Source organism: Fundulus heteroclitus, chromosome 21 (assembly GCF_011125445.2).
Source record: "Fundulus heteroclitus isolate FHET01 chromosome 21, MU-UCD_Fhet_4.1, whole genome shotgun sequence".
In the NCBI taxonomy this organism is placed as follows: domain Eukaryota; kingdom Metazoa; phylum Chordata; class Actinopteri; order Cyprinodontiformes; family Fundulidae; genus Fundulus; species Fundulus heteroclitus.
The window spans coordinates 16,535,947-16,561,101 of record NC_046381.1 but is presented as its reverse complement, the minus strand read 5'-3'; the positions used below and the strand labels follow the sequence as shown (position 1 = coordinate 16,561,101).

The 25,155-nt window shown below is 41.1% G+C and overlaps 1 protein-coding gene across 17 annotated transcripts in view; it reads left to right on the top strand.

Moving 5' to 3' along the window:
• Window positions 1-19,973, top strand: part of eya1 (EYA transcriptional coactivator and phosphatase 1) — an 85,316-nt gene extending 65,343 nt beyond the window's left edge. For 12 of the 17 annotated variants that reach the window (XM_036125800.1, XM_036125804.1, XM_036125803.1 and 9 more), the window contains 6 exons: window positions 13,146-13,204; window positions 13,299-13,459; window positions 13,668-13,782; window positions 14,109-14,230; window positions 15,614-15,714; window positions 18,643-18,841. In XM_036125800.1, the coding sequence (XP_035981693.1) occupies window positions 13,146-13,204; window positions 13,299-13,459; window positions 13,668-13,782; window positions 14,109-14,230; window positions 15,614-15,714; window positions 18,643-18,723 (639 nt within the window). In that variant the 3' untranslated portion in view covers window positions 18,724-18,841. Of the gene's footprint in view, window positions 1-13,145; window positions 13,205-13,298; window positions 13,460-13,667; window positions 13,783-14,108; window positions 14,231-15,613; window positions 15,715-18,640 lie in introns of all 17 variants that reach the window. The other 5 variants (XM_036125790.1, XM_036125792.1, XM_036125789.1 and 2 more) reach the window with 1 other exon arrangement.
• Window positions 19,974-25,155: the final 5,182 nt, after the last annotated feature.

The window sequence follows — 25,155 nt, the reverse complement described above, 5'->3', positions numbered from 1 at the left end:
TGGCTCCAATTGGCTGGTTAAATATTTCCGTATGTTCTGGCTGTGTAGAATCCATCTAGCTGCACTTTATTTAATAGATGTGCCCCAATCATTTGAAAAAAAATGGCAGTTTGTGACGACTCTTAAATGTGGTTTTGCTCAACATCTGTCCCGTGTTTTGATTTCTTTTCATGTGCTCACAGATGAATTGGCAGCTTAGACTACTTAAAAATTATTTGAAAACCCTGCATGTGTATTTCTTCTGCTCTTTCTCAGGATCAAAACTGTTAGATTTTGTTTTGACACTTTAAAGATTCAGCGTTATTTTTTTCCTCCCCCTTCTCCACTTTAAACTGCGATGACCGAAAATGCTAACTGTGGTCAGTGAAAGAAATGTGTGCCGGAATAACCGAACTCTGCAGAAGCTTCACTGATTGTCACTAATAATCATACCAGAGAAGGGGTGACATTCTCTCAAAGGCATATTCATCTCCTCTCCTAAACTCAGCCCGGCCTATCTGAGTGTTAATTACCAGTTCTCAGCAATGCCTTACCAGTTGTGTTTCCTCTCTCCTGATTTACAGTCCGCCATCTCAAACGGTGCTAAATAGGGTCCCTCTATAAATACCGCAGTCAGCAGCAGTTATGTATTTAAGCATGTGCAGAAATGCATTTGGTCCATCTAATTTAGTCCAAGCCATAAAGGGAGACCCCAGAGGCTGTGCAGGAACACAGGTGCAGACTTAGTGGCCAAACAGTGTTTGAACAGTCTATCTGAGTTTTAACACTGCCAGCCTCTGTACAAAAACACGACATAAGGATCTTAAAATTCGCTAAATTTCATTTTCCAATATCCATATATTTTAAAGATAAATCATAGCTTCCACGTTTTTCAAAGGATTCGGGACTTTAACCATCACCTTAAGGCATAAAAATGTCCCCAGTCCACAGAGACCACAAAGGCACAAGTATAAGCTAATGTTCTACGTGTGTTCAAGTGTGGATGTGTGTGAGTGGAGGCCAGCCCGTGTTGATAGAGCTGGTGAGTGATGATTCGGGGGAAAGTCATAAAAAGAAAGAGGGCATGCCGAAGGGGTCAACAGGGATCAGTTTCATCCTTATGTCTCTCTTTCTCTCTCTCTCTCTCTGTCTCTCTCTCTCTCTCTCTCTCTCTCTCTCTCTCTCTCTCTTTCTCTCTGTCTCTCTCTCTCTGTCTGTCTCTCTCTCTCTGTCTGTCTCTCTCTCTATTTTCTTCTAACTTTTTTTTGGATCAGCACTCTTTTTTTTTTAAGTCACTCTTTTAAGTCGAGCCTCAGAAATACCGCAGCTTCACCAAAAGACTCCGAATACAAACTCCTAATAAAGAGATCTGCACATTCCCCTGCAAATCTCTTATCGATTGTCTGACACAAACCATTTGCTGCTCAGCTCTTTAAAGGATGGGTGTAGTATTATACGATGAGCACAATTGTTTTTTGTTTTTTTATCTTCAGAAATGCTCTCAGCGAAGGAAATAAGAGGAAAGTAATTCAAGGCAATTTGATCCTTATTGATGCGATTCCGGCTGTTTTAATTTTACTGCATCAAGGATAGCATCTCAGATAAGCAAAGACTATTATGGATATAGTTTAGACCATCAGAATCAGAAATACTTTAATAAGCCCAGAGGGAAATTACAAATCATTTGTTAAAATAAAAAATAAAGATATTTAATATCTGATAATGAATTTTGTCATGATATTACTAATATAAAAGGATTTTTTTGTATAGCACTTTAACTGTCTGGTTGACTGTGGTAAAGAACTAAATAAAAAAAGAAGAAATAAACAAATAATATGAATAATGTAACTTCAGTGCCTTATAAAAGTTTTTATTCCACTTTCCAGATTTTGTCATGTTATACCCATAACATTAATTGTATTTAACTGAAATTTTTTCTGCAAGACAAACAGAAAGTTACACATAATTGTTGAAGGGAAATTACACTATTTTTTTTATAAACATTGGAAAAGTGTGTTGTAAATATGTCTTCCTCTTTACTATAACACTACTAAGTGCAATCCTGTCACCTTCAAAAGTCACATAATTGGTAAATAGATCCCACCTGTAGTTTAATTTCAGTTTAAATTGCTCAAGGCCTCTGTAACAATAAAACAGAGTTATTGATGCAGAATCAATAAAGCAGATCAGGTAATGGCTCGTCACGCAAAAATCTGAGGTGAGAGAGAACAGGCTGGTGACTCGGATGTCTTTGTGACAAAAGTTACTAATTATGGTTAATTCCAATAACCTGCAGCGCTTTCCAGCAGGTAGAGCAACAGCTGCAGTGACGTCAGAGTAGGCGGGCAACTGGGAGCACAGAGACTCAGCAAGCCAGGCAAGTGGGGCGTGAGTGTTAGGCTAGGAGATTAATCGAGCACTCCTTCAGGTTGTGAGACTTAACGCCAGAGGGGACACAGATACTAATAATAATTTCAAACACATCCATTATATAGCATCCAAAATAGAGGTCCGTGTTCAGGCAATGGTCATTCACAGAGAGGCAAATGAGGCAATATTTATCAGAGAGTTTAGGGGGATAATCAGTAGTTGAGAGGCAGAGCGAGCGTTGGGGTCCAGATATCCGATGAGCAGTACAGATCATGGGCACAGAAAAGGGGTAAATCCGTGGTTCTGAAACAAGGTTGATAGCAAAAGCACTAGAGATCATGGAAAGAAAACACTGGACTTCTTCCAACACAAGGCGGTCAGTAATCTGCCGACGAGGCAGTAGCTGTCAAGCGCTTAAGTAGTTCAGCACACAGGTGAAGCAGGGAGACAATCAGGCACAGCACAGGTGGACTAGATGAGAGTGATGGAGCAGGGAAGAGATGCGGTTGTACCAAAGCACAAACATGACATGAGAAAACTTGAATCATTATACCCTCAGAGATTTGTGAGAGAAGCATCATGAAGACCAAGGCCGAAGAGCTCAGAGACAAGGTGGGGGAGGCATTTACACCAAAACATGTCCACTCACTGGCTTGACAACAAGACTTAAATCAGACAAACAGTCAAGATGCCCATGGTAACTCCAGAGAAGCTGGAGAGATCAACAGCCAGGGTGGGAGATTTACCAACAGGACAACTACAGCAGTGTACACTGCAAATCTGGCCTGTATAAAAGAGTTGTGAGCAGAAAACTTTATTGAACGAACACCACAGCTATATTCAGTTTGTTACGAACACTGTAGGGGACACAGTAAACTAATTTTTGGCCTTGGTGCAAAACATCATATCTTGAGGACAACTAAAACTGTACATCGCCCTGAACACACCATTCCTACAGTGAGACATATTGGTGGCAGCATCATGCTGTGGGAATGCTTTTCTGAGGAGCTGGTTGAGTTGATGGGAAGATAAATACAGAACTGAGCTAAATACTGCACAACCCTTAAAGACTTGTGACCGATAAAAAAAACATAGATTATCATATACTGAGGTCTGTGGTAACGAGAACGAATGTGGAAAAAGACGCATGAATACTTTTGCATGACATTGCAATTGCCTCTGCATGTATGGAAACGGTTTCTTCGAGGAAATCATCAAAAGGATTTATTGTCCACATTGTGAAATCTATCAAATTGGCCCAGACTGGAAGATCTGTGACACAGTGGAGTTAACTGATGGTCTGAAGTGATGTTGATAATGAAGCCCGCTGAGGCTGAGTTGGCTGGGAAGACTGACAGCTCTGCCATTGCTCAGGTCATTGCAGGGGGGAGGGTTTACTAAAGGTGTGTTGCTCCAGTCAGCACTCCAATGCCAAACAGTATGTGGGAACCGGGGGCCTCGTTCTGGCTTACAGAGCCCCCTGTGATCCCCTCTCAGTGGGGTGTGAGGGCTGCTGAGAAAATAACCCTCCCTGTATGGAGAATAAAGGGCATGGGGGCAAAACACTCAGAGAGAGAGGGAAAGGGTGAGAGGTCTTTAAAGGTGGGAACATTTTAAATAGGATCTTCTATGTGTAATAGTTGCAGCATATGTCCTGGAAACATATGGTGCTGCAAAGTCACATATGAAGAAATATACTTACTTTACACATGCTCACTAACCCACCCACACGAACACACATATCTGTGTAGCCGTCCTGTAACACTGTATGCCGACTCCCATTTATAGCTCCCAGACTACATTCGCAGGGCTGAAACCTCCTCTGTCACTCTCACCCAGAGGCTGACTGTTAATGAGGGATGCAGTGAAATGCACGGTTACCTTTGCCTCGTGGCTGAAATGGTCCTCCTGAGCCTCTTAGGTTGGAGCTGTTCTGTTGGTTTAACGTCCCACTGCCAAGAGTCAGATCCTGTGCTTGCCATGCCATAAGAGTGGTAGCTTTAATTATGTTCTCCCAGATGGTTTATTTTTCTGTGATTTTCTTCCCTTCTAAGGTGGAACCTGATGCTTTTCTTTGAATTTGGATATTAAGTTGCTGCACTGACTAGCTACCAGTATGCTCTTAAATCTGCACAGCCTTTATTTATTTTTATTACAAAATGAAGACCAACATCTTAATCAAATCATTGAGATTTGCACCAGATAGAACCCTGGAATGGAGGTTTCTGTCTTCCAGCTTTGCCTCTGAATCCAAACAGCTCTTTTTTTTTTTTTTATGAACGGTGCCTTGAAAAAGTATTCAGACCCGTGGAATTTGATGTATTTATTTACCTTTTATGTTGTATTGGGTGGTCTATGTAATGGACTAACACAAAATAGTGCAGAAGCAAATTGGACTTTGAATGTCAGTACATTACACTAGGAACTTATGTGCAAAAAAAAAAAATAAATAAATAAACATATATATATATATATATATATATATATATATATATATATATATATATATTATGTGTGTATGTATGTATGTATATATATTATGTGTGTATGTATGTATATATATATATATATATATATATATTATGTGTGTATGTACTTATACGTATATACTTATATATTGGGAAAAAATATATTTTCTTTTTCTACTTTATCTTGATCAATCACACGAAATCCAAATACAATTGTTTAAAGTTTTTGGTTGAGATGTGACAAAATGTGAAAAGGTTTAGTGGTATAAACAAATTTGCAGGGAAATTTATTTTTTTCCGATTGGGTTTAAAGAGTGTATGCACTCATGTAAGTGTTTGCCTGGCCAGTGATGCAGAAATTCTGTCATGCTCCTCTGTCAAGTCTCAAAGCTGCAGCCCTGACGTGTTCTGGAAAGACTACAGACAGAAGGTGGAGGTTTTAAAGCCACCCTGTCAGTCATCACTCTGCTGAGCTCCACATCACCCCCAACCTGCAGCACCGATTCCAACACAGCCACACGCCAATCAGGGCTGAGGGTGCATGGAAAATATTGCATTACTGTCTGATGACAAATGATAATATTTAATAATTTCTTTTAACTGGAAGACAGAGCACCTGTCCAACATGAGTTTGGTAGAAGAAAAAAAAACAAGCATTTGCTCACACAGATTCGTTCTACTTGGCAATAACAAACAGTTTTCCTGTGGCTAAGCTCATTGCACGGAGAAAATGCTGAAGTGACTGAGATTTGATATAGCATTAGTGTTGCCTGCCTTGAGGTGTGGTTTGGACGTAAAATTCCACAATTAGGAAATAATGAGCAGCAGCTCGTCTATCAGACATAACTAATTTACTGCCTACCTGTGAGGCGTGGGGCGCTGTTCTTTTTCCCAACTTCTCAGAAACAGGGCTTCAAAGACGCACTTTGTTGAAATACAGTTTGTCTCTCTGTATCCCTGTTCCCGGTTGTGGGATTTTTCCCCCCCCCCTCCTGTAAAACCAGCATTGACTTCTCTGTACCTGTGCTTTGTTTGGCACTGCTGTTTGAATTCCATGACTGTTCAAGCAAAGACTGCGGATTGGAATGAAGTGGGTTTGAAGAACTCTCCCTTTGTTACCCACATCCTGTGTTTGACCCCCAGATAATCACAGCACTCCTCCACCCACCTCTAGACAGGGGTGCCTGTGGTGGGAACGGACAAGGAAGTTGCTGGGGGTCATAGACCAGGGTGGGAGGGGTAGGAGGGGGGGGGCGGGGGGGGGATGACAGCCTCTGCCGGTAGAGTGGCAGTATTGACAACCTGCGAACCATGGATGAGCCATTTTCACATGGCATTAGCCTGTAGGGTCACAAGGACTTTTGTCATGATGGGCGTTTTTGTTCTTATTGACGCTTCGACCACCCATCCCCACCCTAACCCCGTCAGAACTGCAGCATACCTGATAGAGATGACAGAGGAAGAGAGGGCATAGTTTCCTTTCGAAAAGTTGACACCACTATAGTGAACTACACCTTCATGTAGGTAAAACAGCTTAAAAATAAAATAGACACGGTCTTCCCTTGTATGTATTTTTGGCGGAGTCACTCCGTCTTTCTTCTCCACGCCTCTGACTGTTCCAATCACCACTCTGAGCTCTTCCGAGAGCTACAGGAAGACTCAGGCCGTCATCACTGATTGCTTAATGACAGATGCCGAGGGAACAAAGAGGGCTCTGATAACCTCCTTCTCAGTGAAAGGTTTTCAGCACTCAAATGGAAATACAGAGATAGAAAAGGGAAGACAGTGAACAATACAGAGATGGAGCCATTCTGAGGCAGAAGCATCCTGTCCTGAGTTCTTATAGGGACTTTTTTTTTTTTTTTTTTTTGGTTTTGCTTTTTTTTTTTCTTGACCTGATAAAGACAGCCTGAAAGTCGAATCAGCATAGATAAAAGACAACAATGTTACCTATGGAATGGACAAAGCTACACAGTGTTTGGATCGACCATTAGCAGTGGCTTCTGTTGGAGGGTCTTCACTCTTGGGTACAGTAGGAACATCTGGTGTGAGTTAGTGATGATTGTAGGTTTTAAAGCAACCACTGTTTGCTTGGCAAAGGAAGAAAAAGGGAATTCCATGGAAAAGCAATGTTCAAACAATTCTAAGAAATTCAAAGATTTTCCCTTAACGTGCCACCATTATAAAACAGTTTGCCAGCAAATTATTATTTTTTCTACTTTCACACCTTCCAATGGATATGCATCTGAAGATCATCTACTGACAGCAATCGTCCAATATTCAGCTTGATTGGAAACTCAAAAATCTAGTTATTCTGGTCAGTGAATGTGTATAAGTGCTTTCAACCCCTGCCGACAACATTACTCGCTGTTTTGGGCGTCTGTTACTGACATTGTCAACTATTTTCAGTATCAGTGAGGTGTTACTGAAGTCAGAGGAGGCACATATCTAAGGTTCATTCAGGCAGTGAGAGCAAGATTTTGAATAGATAACAGGAAGTTTAGCCGTATTACAGCAAAGTGACTCAGTTTGAGCTTTCAAACCCTGTCTGTCAAAGAACATGCTCCATTTGAAAAAGTTTCTAGCCCTTTTGGAAATCTAATAATTAGGGTAAAGCTTTTCATTCTCCAGGAAATACACATTGAGACCTCTGTTTTTTTTATTTTTTATTTATTTATCTTGCGCTCATTACAATTATAAATGTTACTGCTAATTCAAAATGTAGTCTATAGTTATTTTGTCTTTGTTTTAAAATATTAGCACAGGGTTTCCCCCAGAAAATGGCCTAATCCTGACGGTAGGTGTCGTTGTTGGCTCTGGAAAGTCCGCACGCTACCTTGGAGGCCGCTATCGTGGAGCGGGGGGCAACACTGTGTCATGCTGACCGAAGGAGGGGCGTGTGGGCGTGCTGTGCGTCGAGCTAATAGCAGCTAGCATAGCGTAGAGTGCTAGCTATTCAGACCGGAAACTTTACTCACCGTTTTATGTCACTCTCAAACGTCGACTCATTTAAAATAAACAGACAATGCTTAGCCTGGTGGGGAGGGGTTGAGTAAATATAATACGCTGAGGGAAACACTGTAGTAAAACCTTGCTTGTGTGATATCTATTGCTAATAGATCAGTACTTGCCACTCACTTGCAGGAGTGAGTGGCAAGTACTGATCTATTAGATCTGGAAGTACTGGAAAAAAACATTTTGAATGCAGTTTTTTTTTTTTTTTTTAGGTAGGTTCACACCAAACGCGAACAAGACATTTTGAATGAGTTTCTTACATATTATCCCTATGTAAAGGCGCTTTTAGCTGCAGATTAATAGTCCACGATGTGGAGAAGACTTTTCGAGCGATCTTAGAGAAATTTCACTTGAGTTCAAAAATCTGCCCTTTTCAGTCAATTTGTGTCACTTTAAGGGTGCTACTTGTATATTTGTTTAATTACAAAAATATTTTTTGTTTTACATATTTAGACAGCACAATTAGGCTGTATTTCTATTGAACAATGATGGACTGACTGACTGAAAACCCCTGTAGTTGTTGTACCGGGGGGAGACACCAACTACACTCCCACTTCTTGGGAGGATCTGGTGTCACGTTATTCGGATTTTCACATTACATACAGCACTGTGACTCACTTGGTAACATCCATCTCCCCCGCTCCATGAGTTGAATAGACAGGAGGAACTGGCAGGTGGATAGACGCTGCTTTTATTTGATGACGCAGTGAAGTGGGCCATGGGAAACAAATGGCTGCGTTGTCAGCACGGATTGTTCGTGAGATAGAAGCGAAATGTCAAGTGTCCAACGACAGGCGGTCGATCACGTTCGGTGTGAATGTACCTTTAGACCTGCACAATCGATCAAATCGCAATCATCTATACAACTGCAAATGACTGCTTTCGTGCAGTATTGTTAAGATACTATATTTGAAGTGTCAGGAATTTATGTTCTGAGATCTGTAATATATTTGGTCAGTTAGATGCACCCTAATTGGCTTTAATACCCTCACCCTATTAATATTTCTACAGATTCACTTTCGGGACAATGTGTTCTAATAATAAAAATGAGCGTCAGAAGAATGTGGTTTAATAGTCACCGCAACTTTTTAGCATTAGTATTATAATTGCATCATTTTAATGTCGTCTAGCTCTATTGTTCTTATATCTTTTTATGTCACAGTTCTCAAGGAGAAATTGGATTTGGCTAAAATTGCTATTATGAGACAAAGCTTTACAAAAACCTGAAACTGGAAATTGCCAACAAAATTCTTACCTGTGCACCTCATTTTCTAAATGCTACCAAAGAAACTCTGACTTGGCTCTCTCCACATTTTACAGCATTAATTTTACCTGCAGGTTCTCCACTGGGTGTTAATTTGTCAAATTCCAAATGATAGTTCGAACAGTAAAGTCCACCACCTAACAGCGTTTCTTTCCATTGCTTCTTACTGCATCTTTCATGGCTTTGTGGTGTTTACGAGGCCCTCAGAAGTGGCTTCTAATGAGTATGTTTAAGGGTTACTGTACAACATTCCCCGCAGCCACCTCCTGGATTAGCTTTTCCAGTCCTCACAGGGAGTCTGTGCAGAGGTTTATGCCAACACCAGCTGGGAATAGTAATTCCCGGAGTCCTGCTCATTCCTCCAGCAAGCCTCTCCTTTTTTTTATTCCACATGCATACAAACAGACAAAATTCTTTGTTGGAGATTCCAGAACCCTGTCTGTTGTTTAATTGGTCATTGTCTCATAGCTAAGAAACTATAAACAGATTTAAACAACGGAGGAGACATTCAAGTTGTAGGTTCGAATTCTGTTATTTTTCTTGGCCTTTTGAGTCTTGAATTTTTTTACATTTGTTGAGGTTTGCTGTGTTTATTAGCTTTGAGTCCATAAAAAAATCCTTCATAATCAGGCTGCAGTTATGGCGGCTGCATTTGGCCTAATTACTGAGCCATGTGCATGTGTTTGGGGTTCTTTTGGCTGCTGGAACTCAAATGGGTCTATAATTAGCACACAGAAAAACATTGTTCTCGAATATCTGTTTTGATCCATGCTGGCTGTCACACTCTGAAAGAAACAAATTACATGGGGAGAACAAACATGGGCAGCTATTGTCAACAGGGTACTAAGAGAGAGCATGTAATTTTGGATTCTGTGCCAAATGAGTGGAAGTGAATGGCTCTGTACCAACACAGTGAAAGAGGTGGCTGGAGCTGATTGTTTGCAGATTGCGTCCGATTAATCAGCAGGTAAAATACTTGATAATAGAGGCATTCCAGTCGCTTGCACCAGAATGAGGGCATTTCAAAGCATCCATTTAGTGCTTAACTCAACGAGCTGTTTTTCAGTCCCTGAACAAACCGGCATAACTTCACTGTTTTAAAGAATTGAGCTCAACAACATCTAGGTTATCTCCTGTAGGACATGTGTGGATTACTCAGCTATCAAAGGCTCAAGATGGGACAAATTGCAGCTTTTTGGTACCTATTAAAGATGTGTAAGCGAGTGGAAACCTGTTGGAACAACAGAGCAATGAGCCCCTCCAGTGTTAGTTGGCAGTCCATCTTCTGGAACGCAGACCTCAGAGCTGGCTCTATGTGAGGTCACTTTGGACTCCCAGCATTTACCCACTGTTCTCCTCTCTTTCCTCCTCTCTACCCTTCCACCCCCTTATCGGGGTGCCGGAGCCCCAGAGAGGAGGGGAGAGGGGTCACAGGGTCAAAGTCTTTTCCTCTTTGGATCTTAGTGCTTGCTGGGAGAGACTTGGCGAGAGAATGGGTGCATTAGAGCTGGGGTTGGGGGTCAAGATTTTAATTCTGTTAAAGAACAGCTGGTTTGAGTTTCTCCTCACGTCGCTCTTCCCTCCCTCTCTCCACAAATCCAGGGAGATGAAAAATTTGTTCTGAGGGAAACCAGTAAAATAAAAAAGGTTTACGGTCCAAAGCCCTTACCCTTACCCTGCTCGAGCATTAGAAAGGAATGCAATAACGTCAGCATTTGGCCTCGTTTAGATTGACCTAAAACAAGGAAGTCCTTTTTTTTTGTGTTTGGGTGTCTTAACAACCGGATGAAACTTAATTAAAAAGCTCAAAAAATTGAAATGGATTTTTCATACTTTAAACCAGGGGAATTCTTTTTGCTCAAGTATCGATTTCCATGAGAAATTATTATTTCTCACATAATGTTAAACAGGTGAAACGGACTTGTTTGACAGTTACTTTACCTTTTAAAAGCCTCCAGCTTTCCAGATAAATAAGAAAAGAAATGCATCACTGTAAAATCTGGTATTCTTAATGGTAATCACTTTATCTTCCAGCTGACTGAAACAAATGTAAAAGTTGATATCTCACAAATGTTAAACCCTGACAAGCCCATTGCTCAACCTCCTGTTCAATAAACCCTAACCTTTAGCAAAACTTAAAAGTTCAGCTACACCGCATTACTTCTGCTACACATGAAATGTGTTGATCCGAATGTCTACGCAGGATTACTTCACATTTCAAACTTGATGATGGTATGGAGAGAGGGAAAGCAGGGGATAGGCACTAAAGCACTCCTATAAATGGAAAACTAATAAGTCTTCTCTTCTGCCTCCATCCTGTGCTCTCTAGCCGGCCGGCCGGCTGGCTGGCTCACTGGCCCCCGGGCAGTGTTGGTGTGTGGCGCAGCAGCAATCAGAGGTCATAATTTCATTGGCAGTTAGCATCAGGTTCAATTTTTCTAGTAGGTTACATTTACCAGAAAGTCTGGATTGTGTTACTGTGTAACGGTGGAATCAGCGCAGAGCTGTAGGATCCCAGTACCTTTCCGAGACGAGCCAGGCAACCGCAAAGGGGATCTGCAGCGTGCACACATCTTCAGAAATGCACAAGTGGACACATATTTAGGCAGTCCATACGTGATAAGTTATTTAGTTTTATACCTCAAGACCCCTAAACTAGACTTGTGTCCTCTTATAAACATGTTGTATACATGCATTTTTTTGTGGTTTCAATGTCGAAAGGAAAGTTCATTTCTCTTTAAACGACTCACTGAATTATTCCTTTCAGACTGATGTTGATCTGAATTTAAAAGAACTCAAAAATACAAAATATAGATGGTATCAACTAAATTTTGACAGTCGTTTACATATTATTACATTAAGTAATTAGTATATGCTCTAGTCTTTATTAGCATTGTAGAACTGATGCTGTGCTGTCTCTTTCTTAATTTTGTTATTTGTTTACAATAAGTGCTTGTGAATGAAATCTTTATTTCATTCACTCAAGTGCAAGCCACCAGAATTGCCAAAGACTCCTGGATAGCTGTCGAAACGTTTTCAGAAAGAACTGTACAAAAGTCCTGTTGCCTCCAATTTGAGGCATGTTTGCTGTTGCGATGACCCAGATACCTGAGAATTTGCACAGGCAAATCAATACTTGTACCTATAAACTAACTATTTCATACTCTGGTACTTAGCAATGCATATCTATGTATTCCTCATGGTATCTAAGTATTTTTGTTAAATAATAGAGATCCCTTAATCATAAAAGGGCTCAAATATTTATATTTATTTATTTTAATTGTATAATTTTATTCATCTTACAGCTTTATGACTCTCAGGTTCTAGGTCCTAGAAAATTACTTTCAATGTATTGGTTGTCTAACCAGGTACAAAGTGTCCTTTAAGGTGGAAACAACTTGATAGATGGTCATACAAACCTTTTGTGGAAAACAGCAAATGTTTGCTCATAAAAAGTCAGATATTAAGCTGCAAATTATTGATTGTGGTGTTATAGGAGTTGTTTTTGATGCTAGAAACTGTCCTGTCTTGGTTTCTTATAGCTGTTAGCTTGACTAGCCTGCTAGCCTCTCTCTCTACTTTAACAAACTGTCAGTGCTATGAAGCTGCTTTCTGCTCATGTGTGTTTCACAAGTTCTGAAAACTGGCTGACGACGTTGCTAATTTTTCTTTTTACCGTATTTCTACACAGCAGACATGTTTCAAGAAACTCCTGCCATGACTCTTTAGGGAAGCCATATTACAGTGTAGTTTAAGTAAACCACCAGAGATCAGGAGTTAATGTGCGCCAAATACAAAGAAATACTTTAAAAATTTGGGTGATGCATCTTGAGGATCCAGGAAGGAAATGTAAAGAGTGATTTGAAATCGTATCAAGTAGTTTTTTTGCAGAAGGAAAGACTTGTGTCAACTTAAAACTCTCATTTCATCAAAAACATATTGTTTTCTATGAAGTATTTTCACAAGACAAAAAAACTTTTTAAGATTTGAAAGAAATTTTTTTTTTTTTTTTATTCGTATCATCAAAGATGAATGTTTTTGTGTTTCAGGAATGTGACCAGGTACATATCGATGATGTGTCTTCAGACGATAACGGCCAGGATCTAAGGTTTCCAAACTTTGATGATTCGTAAAAAAAAAGAAAAAATTCCCAATAGCGCAGCAGCTTGAGCTAACAGATCCCATCTCTGTCTTTATTTTAGTACGTATAACTTCAGCGCTGATGGTTTCCACGCAGCCGCTACGAGTGCCAACCTGTGTCTGGCCACAGGCGTGCGGGGAGGCGTGGACTGGATGAGAAAACTGGCTTTCCGCTACAGACGAGTAAAAGAAATCTACACCACCTACAAAAATAACGTTGGAGGTAATCCCCAACAAGCACTGCTGTATGCACAGTTCTGCCGGGCAGAAATTAGTCTGTACATGTATGTGTGTGTGTATGTGTGTGTGCCCGCTTTGTGTGGGCGTTTATAGGAGGGCCTGCGTATGTTATGAAGGGGGGGTAAATTTTGAAAATTTCAGTGGTATTCAGATGGCTGGTCCAACCCAAACATTGTTACCCTGTGTTTCAGGTCTGCTTGGCCCTGCCAAAAGGGAAGCCTGGTTGCAATTGCGAGCAGAAATTGAAGCCTTGACGGACTCCTGGTTAACACTGGCACTGAAAGCACTAACATTAATCCACTCAAGGTAGGGCTCCAGAGAGGGGGGAAAAAAGTACCCAGGTCCACGCCGCACATCTATAGATCTGTACGTGGTGTAAATAAGCCGAGTGCCTTCCAAGCTGTTAAAAACAAGAAACTCCTCTGTGGATTTTCCTTTTGTTTGGCCTGCCCGTTCTAATTTTGACAAATAAGTGTGCTAAAAGATCTGAGCTGGAAAAACGAGCCAATCCTTCAATGCGAGACATGTTTTGGGGACTTGATACATTGCTTTGTCTTTTATACGGCACATTGTGTTTTCTTTTCTCCTCCCCTCAAAGTGATTTGAAATGATGTCACCACTTTCCTCCTCAGGTCAAACTGTGTGAATATCCTTGTGACCACCACGCAGCTCATCCCGGCCCTGGCCAAGGTCCTGCTCTACGGCTTGGGAGTCGTCTTCCCTATAGAGAATATTTATAGTGCAACAAAAATAGGTAAACTATGCTTTGCTATCCTACTTTTAGCATTGTGAACGTAAGCGGTTAAGAGACACATGCTTCCTCAGTGACAGGACTGAAGCTGGGGGGATGGGGTGGTTTTTTTGTCACCGGAGAGGGTTGATGTTCTTCTGTGAGGGAATAGTCCTAATCAACCTGGGATTATTTTCTTGGAGCAGGACCGGTGCTGGGCCTCTGCTACTCGCCTCTGCATATGAAACCACTTCTGCACATTTATGTCATTCTAGAGAAACAGAAGCCCCTCTCCTGCTCCTCCTCCTCTTATCCCCCTGTTTTTTTCCTCCCACTTTTGCCCCCCTTTCACTGTTTCGAATGCAAAATAAACATCATGGTCCAATGTTGCAATTTTTTCAAACATCTGTGGGTCAGTTTACCCCTTCACCTATTTTTACGGTGATTTATGCCCAACACAGTGTCAAGTTCAAAACAAAATTAAAAAAAAGGCTTGCAAAATCTATCAACAATCGCAGTGAAGAATGCAAAACTAAGTAATAAACTAATAATTACTTTTCACTGTAATACAGTGTCACAAACTACATACTAAAGACAAGTACAATAAAGCAAAAATCTTTAGCACAAAAATGTATGTCATAAAACAAATACATACTGAATTTTTTTTTTTTGTGATGAATCTAAAATAATAGAAATAGTGCACTGAAAAGGGTTAATACAAATAAAGTCATGTAAAGGCATATTGAATAAGCATATAGTGAGTCCTAAGAAATAGCATACAATTTAATAAACGGATAAAGAAATAAAGCTCGATATCGAAAAATATGTTAGACCAGGTAAAAACAAGGCTAAAAAGATCTGTTTTTGGTTTATATGTCTTTTAAGCAGTCAACTATCAGCAGACAATGAGCCAAAAGTTCAGCTAATATCAGCTTGTTGAATTTGTTTCACCTTCTAAAGACCAAAATGGCACAAAAGCAAATTATTCTGGGCAATGAGCGCTTGAAAGTTGCTGCTGTATTTTTATAAATGCAAGAATAAATCTTTCAGGCAATGTTTGCTGCGTCTTATATATGTTTTCATGTAAAAAGGGTATACTGGCCCATGCTCATCTCTTTCAGGACCAATACAATCTCAAGACTGGTTTGTTCATTTCTGCCAGATTCTCGTAGCAATGAGGGAACCCTAACGCTTTCAGGATCGTCTCCATCTAAGAGCTGATCTTATCACACCTCTTTCCTGAGCTCAGTGTTTACACTCTGCCCAGTTTTGTGAGGGTGGTGTGTTTTAAAGGGGCTCTTGTCACACCGTGCCTTTGAATCAGCTTGGGATTCAGTGGCCATTGCAGGAGTGTGTTTTTGTTTGCATCCACGCAACGCTTCACTAACATCCCGACTTTCTTCACAGGGAAGGAAAGCTGCTTCGAGAGAGTAATTCAAAGATTCGGGAGGAAAGTTGTTTACATTGTTATCGGAGACGGGGTGGAAGAAGAGCAAGGCTCAAAAAAGGTGAGAGGCACCAAACGGCTTATTCCCTCCGACTTTCCGTTCCTTAATGTCACAGCCCTGTTGTAGGAACTCAGGGAACACACAAAACATACCTGCCATACCACTCCAAAGAAAGTAATTAGCACTCCAGTCCTGCTCCACAATCTCATCCGTTTATCCTCTTATGAGGCGTCCAAATACAAGAAGGAAAGTTGGTAGGCTGTAATCAGCGCTCTTCCTCCACCATCTCAGGTTTACAGAGCAGGGGAGGAGGGAGATGGCATAATTACATATTCCTGCTCGCTGCTCGGAGCAGTGTGAATGCTGCGCGTGTAACGCTAGACAAGCCCTTTCAGGCACGTTGAAGGCCCGTCGTAAACAGAGCGCACATAAAGGAGACTTAAACCATTGTTGATGAATTTAGAATATTTACCGCAATGACAGGCCTGTTAGCACGAGGTGGATCGGGCTCAAAGCCGCTCGAGGGGGGGAAACAACATTTTCGCCTCAGATGAGTCCGGCTTTGCCGTTCTTTAAATGTTGCCAGCTGGCTTCTGCTCCCCCTCTTGTGTATTTAGCATCTCTGTCAGGTTTAGATGCAAACCAAAAAAACGCTGCTCGCTGCAAACACGTTCGTTACGAAATGTATTAGCGGCTTTGGAGCATATTTCCCTGACAGTTACCGTGGGCCTCTGTGTCAGGCTGATGGCTCGGCATCTCTTTGAAACGTCTCCAGGTCCTTTTTCCGTCTCCTGTTTGTCAGTAAACATTGAGCAGAAGCAAAAGGGTAGATGGAGAGTGATTAGACAGTGATTAGAGGGGAGCTAACAACTTTTTACCCCGAGTTAAAGTGTAAAGCAATAGCTCTGCATTATGAAAAGCGAACACGCCCTAGGAATGCAGTCTTGAGGGATGATTGTTGAAATAGATTCAAATGTTTTTGCTCGGTCTTGAGTTGTTGGAGTGTGACATTGATGGAAGGATAAGGTGTTATTTTTCCCATCTGAGTGGTGCGAGTCCCACGAGACGCCGCGGAGTAAAAGGTTTCTGTGTCAACATCAGAGAGGACGTGGAATAACACAACAATTTCACCCGTCAGGAGGCGCATATCAGACGTGACGCCGCGTGGAACTACAAAAGCAAATCTCTGAAAGTCCTCATTCCTTCACCTTTTAAACCAAAAAAAGAAGAAGAGGGGAAAAAAAAGAAATCCCCGAAACAATTCTGTCTTCGGTTATAACCATCGCCTGGGAGTAAAGGCTGAGATAACATCTCCAGCTTTTAAACTTAAAAGCAAAGACAATTTACAAAACAAAAAGCAAAGAGCTTTTTAAGGGTCAGTGCAGGCTCTCCTAAGCGGAACATACGCCTGGGAGAGGCTCTACCTTTGATAAGAGGAGGGGGGTTGGGGGGGGGGGTAATGGGCTCCACACACTGAAGAGCCGAGGACTCTACCTGACAAGCTCCTTTCATTCTCTGCGACTCGGGTTTCTCCTCCATCCTTTGCCCAGGAACAGCAGCTCATTTGCACTGTCCTGAAAACACACTGGCAGGCAGGAAGCTCAGTAAAAAAAAAAAAGACACCGTGGGGAGTTCACCGCTGTTATGCCTTAAAAAAAAAAAAAAAAAGCGGCCGGCTTGGTTTGGGGCTATAAAACAATTCACCTATGCTGCAGAGAAGTTAATTTTGAGGTATGGATATAGCTTAGAGTTCCAGATGTTTTCCTGGAAGGTTGACTAGATGGCCCTTGTTTATTTAATGTGCTGCACTGAATTAAAATAATCCAATCTGCATTAAGTGTTTTTCATAATTTAAACAAATCCTAAAAATGTCATTATCAACTGGTATTCACACCTCTGGAACTACTTCATGTTGTTTGTCACAGCCTCAACTTTATTGTATTTCTAGCAGGACTTTAGGGGAAAGACCAACATAAAGTAGTGCATAATTGTGAGGTGTCAATCTTACAAAGGTTTTATGCAATTCCATTTATGCCCCTTTTCTCTGATACCTCTAAATAAAGAGGTAGAAGTCCAAAATTAGAAAATAGAGTACATCTGTGTGCAACCCAGAACTCTGTAGGAAGAGCAGAGACGTACGGTTTCTGGTGGGAGAATCTGTTGACACAACAATTAAAAGGGTGGCAAGAAGAAAGCCATAAAACCTCCACTTAGCTACAACGCATGTAGGCGACACAGAAATCCTGAAGGCGACGGTGCTCGGGTCAGATGAGACCAATATTGAACTTTCTGACCTACATGCAGAATGCAATGTGTGGCGGAAATCCCACTGAAAACAGCAACGATGGTGGTGGCAGCATCATACTGTGGGGATGTTTTTTTCTTTTGTTTTGTTGTTTTTCCATGAGAGCTGATGTGGAAAATGGACGGAGCAATCCTGGAACAAAAACAGGAAGGCACCACAAAAATGTCCCCAGCTCCTCTATATTCAGTCTGAGTCTTCATGATGATAGAGGAAAAGTCTGCAGATGTGTGAACTTTGTGTTCGTCTGCCACGTACAAGCTCAATAAAATTCATGGCAGCGTGTGGGGATCAAATGTGGAAAAGGTTCAAGGCCCAGGAATACTTTAGCAAGGCACTCAATGCCTCAGTCCTGTTTTTTTAATTTGACATTTATTTCTCATATTGAAGATGATTCAGTTGTGACATATTATATTTCTACATCACATTCTCTTGACGCTTAACTTAAATTAAAAAACAAAATTCTGATAATCACTTTTAGAAGACACCAAAAACAAACAATTACAAGACTGCCCATAATTTTAGTTCTGTTATTCCTTCTTACTAATTTAGAAATGTCCTTTTTCCCACCATTCCCCATGTCTCGACACTGCTAAAAGCTGACGACTTTAACGTATAGCTAACACACGAGTCACTAGAAATGTCTCGATCCAGTCCTGACACGATGCTTTTCATCTGTTCCACAGCACAACATGCCCTTCTGGAGAATCTCCAGCCATTCGGACCTCATGGCCCTCCACCACGCTCTGGACCTGGAGTACTTGTAGCACTGCAGCAACGCCACAGAAACAGCCCTCTCTGCGCATCGAGACAGCGAGCAACCTTTCACCTTCGCCCTCCAGCCTCCATCCCATGCTTTGCTGTGGCCTCCAGAGCAACAGAGAGCTCCCCCTACACACACACACACACACACACACACACAACCCCACCCCTTCCTCGTGTGCACCCGGCATCTGTCTTTCGCTGCAATGAAAGAAAAAAGAAGAAGAGAGTGGAGGGGAAAAAGAAGCACGCGGTTAATGTGCTGACACGGAGTCACACATCGTCTTAACCCTGAAACTTTTTTGTGCTTTTTTTTTTATTATTTTATTTTTTTTCTTCCTTTTCTGCGACACAAAGAACGGGGAGTGAAAGGGGGAATTTACGGCGCAGCAGCTGCTTGCCCCGGTTACTGTGAATCGGCCGCTTTCTGAAGCTGTCAAAGTGTTTTACGGCCTCCTCCACACCTTCCCGTCTGCGCCGGGGCTCCTTCAGGTTTCACACCTTTGGAGCCGAGCGCAGCTACTGACGGCCTTCCCCCCCGTCCCGCCCCCCCACCGCAGCCGCCGCCGCAGAACTCAGCGTCAGCCGCTTTCTCCTGGTCCTCTGCTCTGCGCCACTTTTCTTCTGATTCATCAGCCTTTGCGTCTCCCCTCTGTGTACGTAGACAGACAGACTGCTTGTGATTTCTGTCCGCCTCAGCGTGGGAGTCCTGTGCTTCTTATTTATGAACAGACTTTGCGAGTGGCCGCAGCCGCCGCCACCGAGAAGGTACCTCCACGACAAAAAGACTTGTGCCTTTTACAAACAAACACCGAGAGGAAGACATTTATGGAAGAATCAAAAAATAAAAAAAAAGATAATAAAAAATAAAAGGGGGTTTTCTAATAATTTAAGAAAATTAACAAAAAGGTTATTTACATTGCTGAGACAATCGTGTACAGAGGAAATCCTTTTTTTTTTTTTTTTTTTTTCTGTGTGTAAGTTTGTAATCACTGGACTATTCCTTCCTATAATCATTTAGGTAAACGCTCTTGAAAGTTGGCTTTGCTTTTTTTAATTGAAGTAAAACAATAAAGGCATTAAATTGCCCACAAGCTTATGGAGGAGACCTGAAAGTGTTGGATGCATTCAAGTTGAGTCTGATTTAAAAAAAAAAAAAAAACAACAACAACATTGTAGATAATGGGATTGTGTGATCAATTGTTCGTCAAGACCAAAAGCATGGATATTAAAGTGTCAAGGAGCTTTCCTTTGATTCTGGGACGTTTCTCATCCTTTCCTCCTCTCCTACGTGTCCCATATTTGAAGGGGAAAAGGGTTTTCCTTCACTCACTCAGAGTTAGCTCTCCACTTGTGTCCTTATGGCATTTCACCAGCTTGCAACCCTGATCTCGACATATACTGAAAGACAAAATCAAATCTGGTGAGGGTTTAGAGAATGGCAGCGAAAGGCGGTTTCCTGCCTCCGGAGGGGCATTTAAAACTGCATTTTGGATACATCCGATATTTAAAGAAGCAAGCTTGAATAGGTTTTATTATCTTTTATACAAGCACTATAAAAAAAACTCTTGTACAGCGAGCGTAATTTTGTATGATGTAGTGTTTTTATTTCACCTTTGACTTCGGCGTGGGTAATCATAATTAACAGTGAAAGAAAAGCCACTAACTTTACGGGGTTGGGGAACTTACAGGACATGTGCTATCAACTGTGAATTTCTTAAATAGAAACCGACTTGTTGTGTTTCTAATTTTTTTTTCCCTCCTTTGCACATGTTCACTCTTGGCCTTCGCATTTAACTTCAGATCCCTCTCTGCTTGAACAGAGCCCCCCTTTGTGTCCAAACAGCCTCCCCACACTCCCGTACACACTCACCCACACACACACACACACACACACACACACTCCGGGGTATCTACATACAGTACTGCTGCTAGATCAAGGTAAAGGTAGGTAAATAGAGGAGATGTTTTATAGATTCACACAGCACGCTTTTTTTTTTATTACGTTGCAGTCGTAAAATGCAAACTGGAAATAATTTACACTTCACGGGCCTCATTGTGAAAACGCAAAAGATTGTCGTGTCTGCAAAAATATGTGTACAGATGTTTTTGACATTATTATTTGATTGTGTTTAAATTAATAAAACTGATTTGTGAGCTGTTGCATGTTGTCTGATTTTTATTTATTTATTTATCCTTATGGAAAGCGTATGGGTTTAACATATTTTAAAAGTAATTTTTCTCCCATTTTATTTTTCAAATGTGGAGGAATGTGGCAAGAATAAGTTCAATGATTTCTTTTTGAACTCCAGACTAAATCCAATGACTCCGAATTCAACAAAGTCTGCACTAACCCGCGAGTCGATCCAGACTCAGTCCACTCCTTATTTTTAGACACGATCAGCTGAGTTGTTACTAACTGGCTTGTGGGATAGACCTGAGCACAGTGAGTCATGGCGCTACAACATATTAAGTTGGGGTGACCATAGTTTGATTTGCAGAAAGAGGACATTTGATCCAGTTGGGAAAAACTGGCATGATACACTGTTTACTCAAAGAAGGCCTGAGCATATTTAAAGTAAGCCTTCTCTGTGGGGTTAGAAAGAATACTTAAATAAACTTCAAATAGGCTTTCATACATCCAGTTCAAAATTACCTTTTTAAAATCTCACAAAGACCCTCATTTGAAAAGCAAAACATGTGTATACTTCAGTCGAGTTCTCTTATTCATCCCATTTTTCTTCGACATCCTTGTCTCCTCATCCATATGTTGCTGAAGAATCTATCTGACTTTGCCGTCTTTTTCATTCTTATAATCTGTTAGTGTATTTTTACGCATAAATAAACTTACATGTTTGCACATTTCTTGAGGTCAACCTGCTCAGTGGCAAACTTATAGGTTTTTTGATTGTTTTTTTTTCACCAACTACTAATTGTACAATGTTTTTCTTTTGTTGACACATTTCCATCATATACCCCTTCTTCTTATTTTTATATTTCTTACCTTCTGTGTGTATCTGCAAGCTTCCATTTGCCTTTTACGTTGCTGCCGGTACACGTGAATTTCCCCACTGAGGGAAAAAAAAAAGGTTATTTCTATTCTATTCTGCATATCAGTTTTTAGTTGCTCAAGAAATAAGCAAGAAGGTCTTTGCAAGAAGTGTCTTTGAAATTATACTCCACCAGCAGAATCCCCTTCAGTGACTCAACAGAAAGCTGCTTCCTCTCCTTGGTCCTCTGGCTCTGCATCAGTGAGAAATCCCTCTTAACATTTGCACCGTGTTTAAGGGAAGTGCAAAGACCAACTGCGCGATCTTCTGTAATTCTGAGTAACATGTTATGCCTTTTTGCCCATCTCCGGTTCTGTCGGGTCTACCCCAGGGCAGCTGTGGCTACATGCGTGTGAGTGAATGACTGATTGTTGTGTGAAACACTTTGACATCGTCGGGACGGAATACAAGTGCACGCCATTTACCGTGCATTTAAATACATGCCTATTAATCCCATAAAAGATTATAAAAACTGGACATATTGATTAATGTATGAATCCCACCATCCCTGGATGCCCCGGACAGAATGTGAGAAGTGTACATGTTTGGGCAAAAAGAGGGCGTTTGGAAGCCCTAATTAAGTCCTTAATTATTCTGTCATCCCGTCGCGCTGCATGGATAGGCAGCTATAGATAATGGATGGATGGCTGCACATTTCTGTCACTGAAAGGAAAAGTGCTTAGTTTATGAAACTTGACAGAATTAAAGCATTAAACATTCTATCATGTTGATTTCATTAAGTCAAATTGAAACAGAAAGGGAGCATCGTCCTGGTTCATCTCAATAATCCACGCAGAAAGAAAAAAGAGAAACTGAGTAGGTCCTCTGTACGGGTTCTTCTTTGTTGAAATGTTTCGTCTCTTCTCCGAGTGACCTCTACAGTCTGCGAAAGCGAGCTAGCTGGTGTTACCCAAACCTCAGCTAACCTTCCCCTTGGTGGAGATCCTCTGCAGAGCCAGATGCATAAAGACTTTTTGTAGTCACATGTGTGAAATAGTCCATCAGCAACAAATTAGGAGATGCTTGTTTTTGAGGGGGAGTTTTGTAGAACAGTAGCTTAAAACCAACAATTAACCTGCTGTTGGTGCGAACGAGAATGTCAAAAATCTCCACTGTGACAAAATGCTTTTTGCTTTCAATAAGAGCACCCTTAAAATAATTATTACTGATAGATATGTGATTTTAGGGTTCATACCTCCAGGGTTTTTATTTTTTCAAATTAATATATGTTACCACTGTTCTATTTTTACTATAAAAAAGACTTCCAGTTGTAGACGATAAAATCGATCCTTAGTTGTCTTGATGTCACAGCTGCACTTTAGGTAGGCCAGAACAGCAAAAGCTTTGCAAAAGACTATTTGAATGAGAATGTTTATTATTCTCCCCAAAATTAATTGGGCTTTTTGGAGGCCTAAATATATTTTAAAATGCCCCTAGCCTTTGTAAAAAAAATTCCTCCCCTGGCGAAATTTCTATGTTTCAATATAATTTGAAGTTGATCTTTGAGGAACTCCTCCTAAGGAGTTTGAGGTAACGGCCTCAAATTTGGTCAGTATCCCCTTAAGCGGGGCATGAGGTGGTAAAAGTCATCAAAATGAGGAGAATTCAAACATGTCTAGGGTCGAAGTCAGGCATCAAACTTTGCCTTCTTGTCAAAAAAAATGTCAATGCTGAAACTTAAAAAACATAAAAGGGCATGATCATACCAAAGATGGTGTGATGGATCAGCCCGTTGGGGTTTACTTGGAAAGCTCCCTCTCTGACCCTCTCTGCCCGATCCGCTTGAAATTGCATCAGAATAGAGATAAGCTGGTTTCACATGGTTTTCAACACAGAGACGTTTCGTTGGAGGGTGTGGCCGTGGTGGCACAGCAAAGTCCAACGTCGTGGTGAGGCCATGCATTTGTTTCTACTTTCCTCATATATCTTCAGTTCTGTACCAAACAAAACATGATGCATATTAATCCAACCTGGAAAAGATATTTAGGCAAACATTTGGTGGATGTGGCAAAATATCTCCACAGCACGCCCTAGAAGCAATAAATGCTAAGTGGACAGAATTTATACAACGCTTTTTTAGTCATACTGACCACTCAAAGCGCTTTACACTATACCCACATTCCCCTAATTAAACATGGTGCTGAGATCTGATCTTCGGTTTGGAGGCATAATGTCTTCTGAGGTAAGAAAGCTATAAATATTGAAGTTAGCCCATGTTTTCTCTCAACAAAGTAGCCAGGTGAACAAGAGCGTGAATTGCGTCACGCGCACACCTAGAGGATTCGGCCCGAATCACTCTCTCATCAACTGAATAATGAAGCCTATAGAGGCAACTGCGGTAAATAGAGGTTAACTCATTTTACACGTTGGATAATTTCTAAGGGCATGTATGGGGAAGAAAATACAAAAATTTTGACTTCAAAACTTGCACTATGCCCTTTAACTTGGGTATAAGTCGGCTATTTTAACCTGGGCTTTAACGTTGATTTGTCCATGGTTACCTTGAAATAACTTCACTGACACAATTCGTAACTCATTGGAAATGTATTCCCCTGTTGTTGCCTTAATGTAGGTAGATAAGGCAAAAATGTGAGCTTTAATATCACAGCTATTACCCGCGTCTTTGTCGGGGGTTAGCTCAGCCCGGGGTACACTTTCGCGTGGGCGGAGCCATTGTACAGTTGGAGTCACGTCAGTTCACTCCAAACAGGATAAGAATGATCTTTGACAACCTAAAAACAGGTCAGTTGGATTTATTTAGCAACTGCAGTGCCAGAATATACAGCCACAAATTTCTGATGCATTCATGGATCCACACTATATTTTGAGAACTTCCTCATGTCCCTCCATGAGAGTCTGGAGACGGTTCTAACGCTGACTTTCACCTCATCTACAGTAGAAATCCAATTTGGATCTTGTTGTTTGAGAGCGTTGCCTTCCCTGCATGTTTACGAAATACTCAAATCCACAACAGCTATATGAGATAACTCTTTTAGCAGCTAGATATATCCTTTTATTGAAGTCACACTTCTGCTAACTGTGCATTTTTTCATATTTTTTTATAGGAAGCTTGCAAGAAAATCCCCATTTATGTCTGGAGACCTCTTTGCAAAATGGTCAAACCACTCAAGTCCAAAGAGAGTTGATTAAATAGCGTTTTTTTAAAAAAAATGCACATAGATATACGAGGCGGGTTTTAATGAGGTGGTCTCCGCTGAAAGAGTTCAGCATGTAACACAAGTCTTGATAGGGAAGAACGTGTCCGGCACTCCAAAACCACGCTGAATAATTAAGAATGCGTGGAATTCCAACACACCGCACAAACTGTTTTAAAACCCAGACCAATTATAATAGCATATGAAGCAGGAGTGAAGGCCAGGCTGAAGC